General features: G+C 29.4%; 1 protein-coding gene across 2 annotated transcripts in view; it reads left to right on the top strand.

Annotated features, from left to right (window-relative positions):
* Positions 1 to 13702, top strand: part of Nipped-A (Transcription-associated protein Nipped-A) — a 375844-nt gene that overhangs the window by 295230 nt on the left and 66912 nt on the right. For both annotated transcript variants that reach the window (XM_075378320.1, XM_075378311.1), the window contains 3 exons: positions 5189 to 5311; positions 7324 to 7369; positions 8250 to 8410. In XM_075378320.1, the coding sequence (XP_075234435.1) occupies positions 5189 to 5311; positions 7324 to 7369; positions 8250 to 8410 (330 nt within the window). The remainder of the gene's footprint in view (positions 1 to 5188; positions 5312 to 7323; positions 7370 to 8249; positions 8411 to 13702) is intronic.

The following is a 13702-nucleotide window of genomic DNA, read 5'->3' as shown; positions in this document are numbered from 1 at the left end:
CCAACGACAATATTGCAATCGCTTGTTTAAATCTGGAGGCTGAAGCTCTTGGACTATTCGCACACGATACGGATGCAATTTCAATTTTTTAGCAGCTTTCTGAACACTCAAATATGACAAACCAACTTGCATGGAAAGTTTTCGTAAACTTTTCCGTGGAGAATTGAGCAATCTTGTTTTCACATTCTCTAAAACGTCATCTGTCAAGCGAGTTGGTCGACACTACGTTTTCTGTCGCAAACACTATCTGTCTCTCGAAATCAGTTTGCTAGCCTAGAAATTGACATTTTTTCTGGCGGAGAAACACCAACAAATTTAATTAGAAATTATTCTTTTACACTTGTGTACGATTTTGTAGCAAAATATTGTTCAAGAATGAAAACTCATTCTATGGTAAAAGACATTCTGTTCATAACACGACCGGAAACGGCACAAAAGTTTACACAGCTCAAGGAGAATCAACTCACATTGTTGTATCTATACCGGTTGAGTAGCGCTACCAACTTCGTGTCACAAAACAAAATTTCCCTTTCTTAGAAAAAAATTACCAGACATTAACAGTTGGGTAACAGGACTAAAAAAATCACCTTGTATAATCTCATTTAGATTATGTTACAGTTGTTTTAACTGTTGACTAATGAACTTTTCTAAAAATGTTAAATTCCAACAATATTCTTATTGCATAAGGTGCAATGAAACTTCTCTTTCTGATATCTAGATCTTTTTTAATTGTAAATATATTATTAGCAGTGCCTTATTTATAGTTTATCAAGGAGATATGCGCTACTATTTAAAAAAGTAGTTATTCAAGGTCTGTAAATAAAATAATGAGATTGTTCATGTAATGCACAATGTGCAATATTACAGGCTCTCATTCACGTGACACATAATTAAACGTCTTGTGGACCTTCAGTATGAGTGTTTACATGCTAATGTCACAAAATTATTTTTACTGTGTGTTTTTATGAAGCTGTGTGTTTCATGTTACAGAAATATAAGAGCAAAGGTTTGACTGATGTGTAATGTTTGTGTCAAACTCTAGGAAAACACAACTCAGACTTTTGTAAAGATGAAACAGGTCAGTGCGGTGCACATTTAATAAGATCATAAATATTCAAAGTGGCACAAGCCACTTTTTGGAGGACTATGAATCCTGGATTAAAGATGACATGATATTAAAATTGTACCTCAAAAAACATCAACTTTTGTGGAAAAAATATATGCTCTCATCTAGTCAAACACATGAATGATAGAAAATGAAAAACTGCAAATTAAATTTTAACCACACCATAGTCCTTCAGATTTTAGCAGAGGATTTACCATGAAGAAAGTGTGCTCAAAGATGGGGGCTGCTCCATGATAATACCCAGTGTTTTTAAATGAACTTTTGGCTATAAAAGGCATTCCTTTGGTCCTTCAGCTCCTGTTTACCTGATCTAAGTCTGTGTGACTTTTCTTTCCTCCAGACTAAAGTTATACCTCAGCAGACCCATTTTGGGATGCTGGAAAATATTGAGAATGCTATTACCTATCAATTAAACAGTTCAGTTAACAACTTCCATACTACAATGAAGAGTGGGAGCAATATCTTCATAGGCATGTAACCTCCCAAGGGAACTACTTTGAAGGAGATAAGGTTGATTTGTAGTTAAAAGTAATTAAAAAAATAATTGAAACATTTCATTATTTTATTTATATAATAAACTTCTCATGCACTGTGTGATGAGAATGCAATCCAGAAGAGTCATCTTACATTAATCAGTTTACTGCAACATCAAATCAAACATATTCTATGTGAAACTCTATAACATATCATTTCATATGATACCAAACATTTTCTGGTTGACATTTATTAATGATAAATCATAGGAAAAGATAAGACAATTTTCCTTTTCCTCATTATTAAAAAGTACATAAATTTTTTTATTTATTTATTTTTATATAGAAAAAAAAATCCAAACATTAATTCATCCTGCATACCAATTGATAGGAAATATTAGGAAAAAAATTTATTTCTGATAATGTAATTTCCATATCAAACTGATGACACTCATGGGTGATATTACATAAGATTTTGAACTTTTTGAAAAATGTTTGAACCTTAATATTTCAGCAATACTTTCACATTGCTGTGTGGTTTAAAGAGCAATTCAATCAGATAAAATACTCTCGCATAATTTATGAGAAACTGTACTTGATTTGTTTGGTAATAGTTTAGAAACTTTTTTTTTTGGAACAAAAGTTCATTAGTGTAATGAAACAAAACTAAAATTTTATTAACCTTTTTTTTTTATTCTTTTACACTTAATAATGTACAAAACTATTTTTACTAATTTATTACAATAATTATTGTTATACTTATTTAATATTTATTAAAATTTAGCCTCTTAATCATTCTTCACCCATAAACTGATGGTTCCTAATTTTAACAAAACTTGTTAGCCTTCTCTGAGATGAAACCTGTTGTTTCTACCAGTGTAAAAGGGAATGGGCAGAATAACAGACCAATAAAACAATAAGATAAATTGAGGAAATTAGCTAGCATCATGTGATAAAATTGATAAAGAGTGATTATAATCTCTTATTGATGATGTTAGTCGTATGTTTCTCAGATCATAGAACCATTTTACTGCTGGTATGGTTGTCCTGAAGATTGTTAAATCACATATTCTTGATCACAGAAAAATTAGACTTCCATAAAAATCAAATCAGTATTCTTCACTAACTGCCCTTAAACCATGTTGACCATCAAAATGGGGTCTGGCAGGAAAACCAAATATTCTTAAAATGACTGTCATTTCTTGTTTGAGTATGAGTGATACAGGAGTAGGTGATAAATGACTATAAACCTCCCAACCACCGTAAATTCAATTATAATGGAGGTTTATGGCAGGCAAATCTATGTGACATTAATCCAGCGCTACAGAATTTTAAAAAAATGATCGTTGTTAGACACTGTATACCCTGTTACCACTTAATCACAGCCAAATTCCTGTGAAAAGACACATTTTTAACCGATAGAGAATTTGAGAATAATTTCTTTGGTAAATAAAAGAAAACTACTTGCAGAGATATAAACAGCTCTCTCCCCAAATGAAATTACTTCATAAACTATTCTCCAAAATTTATCCTCGGCTTTCAAGCATTCCATTGCATTGCCATCCTAATTGCTATGTTTTGCATTTGAACTACAGAGTGACCAATCAGAAGGTTGGTTGTTCAGAAGAGTTACTTAATCAGATCTATTTGTGATAGGAGTTCAAATTTGATTATTTACATAGAGTTTCATCCATCTTCTGCCTCTAAACACTATGATCATCATTGTTCATATTTTAGTATTGCAGCAATAAAGAAAGTAAAAATTAACTTATTTATATTATACTTATGTTAATATGTTATATATTGAAACTGATTTAACATAACTTATTAAAATCTTTAACTGTTTTTTGTACAATAACTGGCTGACCTGCTTTCCTCATCATTATTTTACTATTCCAGATCCACAAACATTTAAGACCTTTGTTGCTTTTCACTGTTTTCTCCAGAGTAGCACTTTCCTTCTAGAGGGATATCAGATGGAAGATTTAAGTGATGTGTCAAAAAGTCTTGTTTAATTCTTCTTCTTCACAGTAGCTTCTCTTTGTCTCTTCTTCTTGTAAATTTTATTAGTATTACCAGGGGTTTATCACCTTGGCAACCAGGAACACAATAACAGTTATCAATTTGTTAATCCGTGATGTTAAATCCTTTCTTTTTCCTCTTTAGCCTCCAGGAATTACCATTCATGTATTACTTCAGAGGATGAATGAACATGATATGTATGAATGTAAATGAAATGTAGTCTTATACAGTCTTAGTTTGACCATTCCTGAGATGTGTGGTTAATTGAAACCCAACCACCAAAGAACACCAGTATCCACAATCTAGAATTCAAATCCATATAAAAGTTTACGTCAAGCCTTTAGCATCAAGTCCTTTACTAGGACTTGAACGCTGGAACTCTTGACTTCGAAATCAGCTGATTTGGGAGGACACATTCACCACTACACCAACCCAGTGGGTGTGATCTTATATCCTAGAGCATTTCATCTTAACTACACTCAGAAGGTCTTTGTTTTTATCTGTGGAACAGTTGTGCAATTCAAGACAGTTAGCTCTGGATTATTGCTGTAATTCAGAAACAGTGTGATGTAAATCATTGTGTTCCTTCTTAAGGTCATTAATTTTTCTAGATGGAGCTTTGATCTTCTCAAGACATGGATAATTGTTTTTCTTGAAAATTAATGTTCTTAAGGACATCTTTAACATCTGTGTGACAAAGTTCAATAAATTTTCCAATTTCTAGCTCCATTCTTCTGTTGTCTTCTCTCATTTCATTGATTGATGGACCACCTGTGTTTGCGAGATTTCCTCTTTTGTTGCAGATGTTTCCAGAGACAAGCTTTTTCTCTCTTTTCTGCATGGTTTGCACCTCCATTTACTTTTATCTTTTATAGGATTTAATTTATTTTCAAATTTACACAGTCACCGTAAAACTTGAAGTTGCGGTCACAATGAATTATTTCTGTATTGTTCCACTTCTGAGGATTTATTTCAGGCTTGGCACATCATTTTTGTCCTTAAAAGTTCAAGTTTATAATTAATAAATTCACCACAATACACAATATAATTAGAGAGTTAAATGTAGAGCAAGTTTATACAGATTAAAATTATCACTAGAGGATAAGACAATATAGATGCAACCATTCACCTCGACTGCTGTTCATTGACTGAATTAAATCCAACAGTTGGCAAAATAAGAAATATTGGGCACAACTTTACTAATATATACTGTTCATTGCACTTTGCTAATAATTAATACATCCAAATTAACAAAAAAATTGAGTATAGATAAGACACAACCAAATTTTTTTATTTGTGTATTTAACATTCACAATATACTGTTCAGATTATAGCTACTGTACGTTATTATATAGACATTATTGTTCATTATAGACATGATTGACATTATTGGTTACATACAAAACAACTCCTTTTAACATCTCATCAATTTTGTAAAATATAATGCAATTAAGTATTAGCTTTGTAATTGTTATTTTTACATGTCATTACCCAGTTGATTTGTCTGATATTTTCTTCATTTTCTGTGGTTGCTGTTATTATAGTGACATGAAAGATTATGTTCCAGGTTGGTCGAATGTATCCACAAGCTGTTTACTTTCCTATACGTACCCTGTACCTTACACTGAAAATAGAGCAAAGAGAGCGGGATATGACAGCAGATTTAGCTGCAGCAATGGCAGGAAAACAGGTTTGTTGGGAAAATAATTTATGCTGGATTGAATCCATTTCATGTGCATTTTTCTCTATTTTTATTTGCCAACAAAATTGAATATACATTGTTGATCAAGCTGATGTAAATTTATTGAAATATAATGCCATAAATGTTAATAAAAAAGGTTTTTTTATACTTTAAAACTAAAATATTAAAAACTGTTCATGAAATGAAAAAAAAAATTAAAAAGAAAATATTATGTGTAATTTTGCCAAGACATAACATTCCAAAATAGATTTCCTTATTTTTTCTCATTTCCTTTTTTTTATGACATTCAGAGTTAATATTTACCTAAGTTAGTAATCACCTACATTGTCTTGGCTCTTTGTAGTTTGTAATTATATAGTGATTATCTATTTTAGTGAATATCTATTATCTATTTTATGTGATTAATATTTTAAATATTACCTCTGTCTTAATATCAGCAAGAAGAAGCTACAGTAAATAAAAACAACTAATATCACATTAAAATTATTGGTATAAATTAGCATTTAAATCAGTAAATATAAATATACATTAAATGTCTAATAAGTTATTTATCAATCAAATTGTCTGAAGGAAATAAATTAAGATTTTTTTTGCAAAAGATTGTTGAAAATTAGGGAAACTTACATGTTCCTGAAAACACTATCCTAAACTTATATTGCTAGTTTCGGATTATGTTCTTGGTGGATATCACCATTTTCTTGTGTACTCTGACTTACATATATATATTGCAGATCTAATTTTGGACACACACCCACCCATCTATTTCCCTTTTCAGTACTTGGAATATGCATTTTAGATTTTGCTGGATTCTTAGCCATGTAGGAATTCTAGCCTAAAGAAGCACTGTAGTTATTAAAAAGAGGTCTTGTACACAACTGATCTTCATGGAGCAAGAAATCCATTCTAATTCTAAATGCTTTGTGAAACAGCAGTTGAAAGCAGTTTAACAGAGAGAGTGACTGGCTGTTAACAGTTAACGTCAAGAAGTCAAAGAAACTCTACCTCCATGAAATTCATGTGGGTAACATACTCACACTATAAGAAGCCTCCTTTGTTACTTGTGTTTGTGGAATAGATTAACCCATGGATTTCTAATGGCTTCTGGTGATACAAGAGTACATCCTTTCAGTAATTGTTACATTTTCTGGAATATACACATTTTATGTAATTGTGGTAGAAATTTAATCTGGCTCTAAGAAATTACAGCACATTTAATTACCACATGGCTAAAATTTACAAATTAACGTTTATTGTAGTTGTTCAACTGTTATTTAGAATTCAACAAACATTGCATTCACATGTGAATTTTGGTCCCTTCATTCTTCCACTGAGATTGATTATAGTGTATGATTACAGAATTTTATTTTAAACATTTGTTATTTTTACTTTTTTTTGGACTGTCTTTTACTCTTTGATTTATATTTCCTGTTTCTGCAGGTTCCTGTGCAGCAACTTTATTCATTACACATTAATATAACAGCTTAAACAGTTGTTTTTAGTTTGTTTTGCATCATATTTTTCAGAATTTGCAATAGAATCTTTTAAGTGTTACTTTTCTATGAAACAAAACAGTAATTATAATAACAACCTTATTGACTATTTATCCAAGAGAAAAGAATATTTCCTATAAATTCATCCTTTTCTGTTAACTATAACTGAAAAGTTGTAAAACTAGTAGTTTTAAAACTTTTATGAGGAGCAGGAAAAATGTTACTTAAAATTACGCCTGTGATCGACTTTGTTCATTGTAAAAATACCAACAAAAATCAAAATCCCCAAAATTGAATTTTTTTTAAATCCTGTTTTTATTTTTGTATTTAAGTTCACTATGTAAACATTTTAACAACATTTAAAATGTTTCTTGATATTAAACAAATTTTGTTTCATTATTTTTAAAATATTTTAGATTTATTGTTATAAGATTACTGAATCAGTTTATATGCTTAGATTACTTGATGTATTGTTTTTCTAGTTAATAATTTAACCATTTCTATTTTCAGTCCCAGAATCAGGCATCAGCTTCTTCAGTGACAGACCCTCAGCAAAGTAAGTCTTACAATATTTTTATCGCAGTTAAAATAATAACATTAAAAACTTCATTATTAGTTTTAGTGTTATTAAATATTGATATAAACATGTAACAGAAAAATCTTGTTTAATCTAAAACACATTAAACATAGTTGAATATCGATGTAGTGCTTTGGTTAAGTGCTTATACTTTTGGTTTGAAGATTACAATCAAAGATCCAAGATATATTATTTGAATCTTTTTAGTATCAGTTACTAATTTTCATCTTCTGATCCTATATTATTGAAATTTATCTAACTTCATTAACCTAAGATGAAGTAGGACTGTGCCAGATATCTTAACAGGTTTCGGCCTAAAAGATAAAAGGTTAACGGCCTTTTACTTTTTTTATTTCTGGTATTTTAACCTTCAACCATAAAGTATAAGAGATTAATGTCCTTTTCTTCAGTAACAATAATAGGTCAAATAATTTTTTCTTTTTAGTAACATTTTTAAACACGTTTAACTTCTCAGTTTTCAAAACTCAAGATTTTTCTTTACTATAAGATTTTATTCTTGTCCATTATACATTAAATTTTGGAATTATCATTTTTTTTAAGATTTTTAATTTTTATAGTAGAGAAAGAAAGAAACAGATTCATTTCATTGCTACCTTCCCACTTATTAAATACATTACTGTATATCAGTTTTAGACCTTTTATTATAATATTAGATTTATACCCTTTCAGTAGTAAAAAGATAAATATTAAAATTAATATTTCACTTATCTTATTTCGTGTTATGAATAATTAGTGATAAAAATAACTATGACTTTTTGTTTTATTTTAATATTCAAGAATTATGATCATCTTAAAAATTAAGCATATTAAAATATTTTATTGTAATTTTGTTCTTCAGGAGTTGCTGGAACTACAGCTTCAGGAGCCTCAGTGCAGCAAGATACTGGAACAATTAAAGCAAAAGCAACACCTTCAATGTGGAGATGCTGTAGAATCATGCATGTGCAAAAGTGTATACATCCTACAGTTTTATTCTCTCTAGAAGGCATTGTTGACCAGGTATTGATTTTGTTAAATTAAAATTGTATAACTAGCTTCACCCAGTATACAGCAAATATATCAAAAGAGGAAATGCATTTTATCTGGGGGGAGATAATAACGTAAAAAAAGAATAAGAAGAAAAAAGAATATAAAAATGTATGACAATATGGCTGAAGAGTGAAGAAAAAAAATAATTAGTCCAATTCAAAACTCATAATGAAAGTTCAATCTAATGATGACTGGTAAAGATATACCTATTTTGTCCCTGAAGCCAAGAAGACTATTGAGTTTTATAGATTCTCCATTACTTAGAAGAATTTAAAAGTAATGTGAAGTGCCGCATCCTATTTCTTGGCAACTCTTCAGTTGAGAACAGCTTTTCTGCATTTTGTTAATAAACATGTCAAGAAAATAATTATATCAAATAATGTATTTATTTAACCTTTCAGCAATAACTGGTTGTGGAAAATATACTGGATAATTTTTTTGTGCATGGTGGGTAAGCATATAAAGTTGGGTAATGTATAGGGATATCTTAGCAACATATCACAACTAACTGCACTTGGCAAGAATTTGAGACCGTATCGTTCACTTCCCTCCCAAGCTCTCTGAAAGCTGGATCCCCACCCCACCCCACCAAAGTGGTTCAAGCCACATTACATTGACAACGAGATAGTTTCTGACCAACAAGAAAGTGTGATTGCTGCCACCCTACAGCCCTGACTGTGCCTGTTTCAAAGATTATTAAATATTGTGTTTGCCAGTATCAATCTGGTTACTTTCAGGACAATTCCTGTATTAAGAAGGGGAAAAGATATGTAAGAAATATACTTATCTTTGTGAAAGCTTCAAGGACAATCTCTTCAAGAAAGAGAAATTCAGGAAAGCTTCAAGAGAAATGAATATGAAGAAAACAAAAGGAGGGAAATAGAAAAAAATTGATCAAAGCCAAGAGACCTGGAAGAAAAAACTAAATATGAATGTGGAAAAAGAAAATTAATCAAAATTTAAGAAAAAAGAAAAATTCTGAAATAGATGAAGAGTAGTTGTTAAATATTCTAAACATCAAGAACTGTCAATCTACCAAGGTAAATTTACATGTAATTGTGTGATCATCTCTTGACAGAAATTTTTATAATTTTATATATATGTATATCTCTCTGAGAATTCAAATAATTCATCAACATACTGACCAGTGTGTCAATTAAAATTAAAAAAAAATCTGATTGAACACTACATGATTTCCTTGTATGCCTATTAAATTACATATACAAATTGCTGCATTTCATTAGAAAGTGAGATACAGTCCTCCAGTTCTTTAATAAAGTGGACAGTTACACAACTGCTGAAATATTAATTTTTTATTAACATCAAATTTTTATACAATTATTAATTCAACAATCTTACATGAAATATTAGGATAGAGTAAAAGTCCATTTATTACTCATATTACTAGATCAGTATTATTCTTATCTTTGTGAGTTGCTGATTAACAAAAGTTTCAGATTTATGATGTATTGTATAAATAAAAGTTAATAATAATTAAACTATTCCATTTAGTGAACTCCTATATACTGGTTACAAATGTTAATTTCAACCTTACAGTGTAAAATATTCAGTTTTTATTATTGGATTATTTGGTGAATAATCAAAAATAAAAAATAAATAATCATATAGGAAAAAGAAAAATAACAAAGAAATACAGCTCAAAAAATGACAATAAGGTGAATATGAAGAGGAAGAAAATGTTAAGAACAATTGAAGAATAAAAAATTAAGAGATGATAAATATAAAGAGAAAGAAGATGTTAAAACCAAAGAAAGAATAAAAATATTAAGAGAAGATGATAAATATAAAGAGGAAGAAAACATTAAGACCAAGGAAGGAGTAAAAAGATTACTAGAGGATGATGAATATAAAGAAAGAAAATTTGAAAACAGAACATACACAAATTAAGATCAGAAGAATTATATCAAACCAAAGAGCAATTAAATGATTGGCAACAAAAAACAAATAAACGAAATGATCAACTCCGACTTAGGGTGAAAATTATCTGACAATATCAGAGGAGTAATAAACTAAAAGATAAGATTTTTTTGCAATTTATTAAAGATCGGGCCTTGCTCCGGTGTATATGTTGTTCTTGTGAGGGTTTATTTTTCAGTCACTCTGTAGTTAACTTTAATGTAGATAAAATTATACAGAAATTCTAGAATAATTAAATAAAATTAAACAAAAATTAAATTAGAAACTCCAGAAATAATACAACTCTAAATTATAATTTTCAATTAATATTAAATAATTACCAAATCTATTACATATACACATATATAATAATGCCTATTAAATTATGTATACACATTATAAAGTAGATTATTTATTTATTTCACTAATAACTTCTAATTTTTTTTTTTTATTTATTGCATAATTATTTATTGTTAAACCTTTTGTAGTCAAAGGTTAATAATTATTAAATCAATATATTTAAATTTAAAAAAAAACAAAAGGAGATGATTTGAACTGATGTGCCTTCTCTTTAAGATCCAAATATTTCATTAATTAAAATTTTAATTTTAATTTTGATTGCAATCAAAAAGGGAGATGCACAACAAGATGTTACAACAGTGCTAAATCCAAAATTTCAACATTCTACGGCTAATTGTTTTTAAGTTATACGAGATACATACGCACATACATATATAACGTATGTACAGACATCACACCAAAACTAATCAAAATGGATATTTCCATTGAAATCTGTAAACCAAAATGTTTTACAGTCACATACTTCCTTCATACAAGGAATTTAAAAAAAGAAAAAAGGAGGTGAAATCTAAAGACCAAAATTTTTTGCGATCACAATACTAACTTTACTTTGTACAAGGTAGTTAAAAGCAACAAAAAACACCTTCTACAGCATTTCAAAATTATTACTGTTTTTTTGGAGTGGGGATGCAATTGGCAAAGTAATATTTACACAAAAGATATTTTTTATAATTTTTCACAAAAATATTTAAAAAAACAAGTTTAACAGAAATTTGAAAATCATTACCCCACACCACTATGTTTGTAACTTTCTGTGTAAACCCCAAATGGGGGTTTTTAGGATCCGGCCGACAAATGGAGATCAGAGCCTCCATTTTCTGAAGGAAGAATTTTTGGGCACAACAAGAAGCCAATAGAAAAAACTGCAATGAAAATCACCCTTTGTTACTGCCTTTTATACCTCTTCAAAATCAAAATCATTTTTAGGAATGGGGGTGAAATTTAGCAAAAAGGTTTTATACAAAAGTTGTTTATTTTATTAATATTACATTTTTTGAGATAAAATGAAAAATTTTTTAGAAGTAGTTAATGATTTATTATTGGATTTACCATCGATTTTCAACCATGAACTACCATTTAAAACACCATGTTCATTGCTGGGGGGAAAATCATTTTGAAAGTAAGCAAAACAGATGTAACTTTACAAAGGAAGATAAACATCCTTGTACAAGACTTACTATATACTAGAAGTCATGGAATTTTGTTGTGGGTTGTAGAGTTATACAATGTGTGTAGCAAGGTATTGAGAGTAGACTAGCAAAATGGAGAGTTTTATGTAGAAAAAAAAATCTGATGTGGCTACCACATGACTTACTTGTATACCTATTAAATTACATATACCCATTTTTTTAAAATGAAAAGTACATAAAATTTTATTTCATTAATAACTTCTGATTTTTTTTTTATTTTAATTATTTATCATAAAAGTTTTTTACAATCGTAGGTTAATAAACACTGATAAACATATTTTTGTTACCGAACATGTGATACATGATTTTAATCTGTTTTTTGACGCTGAAAACGAATATGAACTCAGAATCTTTCTATCACCCACTATTTTTGAAAAAGTTTTAAATTTTAATTAAAGCAGTTTTTTCATTTTTCAACATATAGTTAGCATTTTAAGCTCCTATATATTATTTTGTTAGCTCATTTTTTATTGTTTAGCTTTGTTAATATAATTTGGTAAGCTATAAATAAACAATACTAGACAAAGAAATAAATCATACCATAGTTACATATTATGACACCATATCTAATACTGAAGTCATCAGTGCTTTCATGGACAAGATTAATAATGTCTGTGCAAGTCAAAACATGTAGCTGAAAACACAACTGTGTTGTTTGTATTAAACACTGGATTTACGAACGATTTCATTTTGTTCAGTCCTATTGCTGTCTTAAGTTCGTTAACAGTGCAGTGTCATAATGCCTTGAAATTTTGTAAATGAGTTTACCATAAAATCAAATAGAAAAAACATTACACCTTTAATTAAAAAAGCATATCATTTATACTTTCAGTGTTAAATTGGTGATCAGGATAAGACATGGGCTCCTCATATAATATGCACTAATTCTGTATATTTAAGAGGATGGCTGAAAGGTACACGGAAGGCTTTGCCATTTTGTGTACCTATGGTTTAGAGTGAACCAAAAGATCATGTAACCGATTGTTACTTTTGTTTAACAAATGTGTCTGGAATTTATAAGAGATCTAAAAATACTATAAAATATCCTTCAATGCAATCTGCAATCAGGCCTGTGTCTCAGTGAAACTATTCCAGTTCCTGAGCCACCTGTAAATGTATGTTTCGAAAGCAGCGATGAAGAATCAGGCAGTACTGAAGAAGACAACAATGATTTTGATTTTGAATTATCTTCCAATAAGCCATATCTTATATCACAAGGTGACTTAAATGGCTTGGTTAAGGATTTAAATTTATCATTAAATTAAACTTAACTGTTAGGATCAAGACTATAAGGTTGGAATTTACTTTTAAAAAAATACAAAAACTTTGGGCTTTTGAAGCCAACAAAAAGAACTTTCTCAGTACTTTATTGATGAAAATAATTTGGTTTATTGCACAAATATTGATAAGCTTGTGTTGCACTTACGACAAGTTCATAAACCTGAGGATTGACGCCTTTTCATAGATTCGCCCAAGTATAGTTTAAAAGTGGTTGTACTACACAACGATAACAAATATCCTTCAATACCAGTTGCTTATGGTATTAATTTGAAAGAGACATACAATGTGATAAAATATGTTCTTGAAAAAATAAATTATAAAAAATGTAGCTGGAACATATGTGGTGATTTGAAAGTTATAACTATTTTGTTAAGCATGCAGTTAGGCTATACTAAGTACGTGTGTTTTCTTTGCGAATGGAACAGCCGAGCTAGGGATAAACATTATGTTACCAAAGAGTGGAAGAAACGAAAACTCCAACTTTGAAAAATATTATTCATGACCCCTTAGTTGA

Source organism: Lycorma delicatula, chromosome 1, assembly GCF_047948215.1.
Source record: "Lycorma delicatula isolate Av1 chromosome 1, ASM4794821v1, whole genome shotgun sequence".
NCBI classification, from domain to species: Eukaryota; Metazoa; Arthropoda; class Insecta; order Hemiptera; family Fulgoridae; genus Lycorma; species Lycorma delicatula.
Note: the sequence above shows the minus strand (reverse complement) of the source record. Positions and strands in the feature narration are given on the sequence as shown.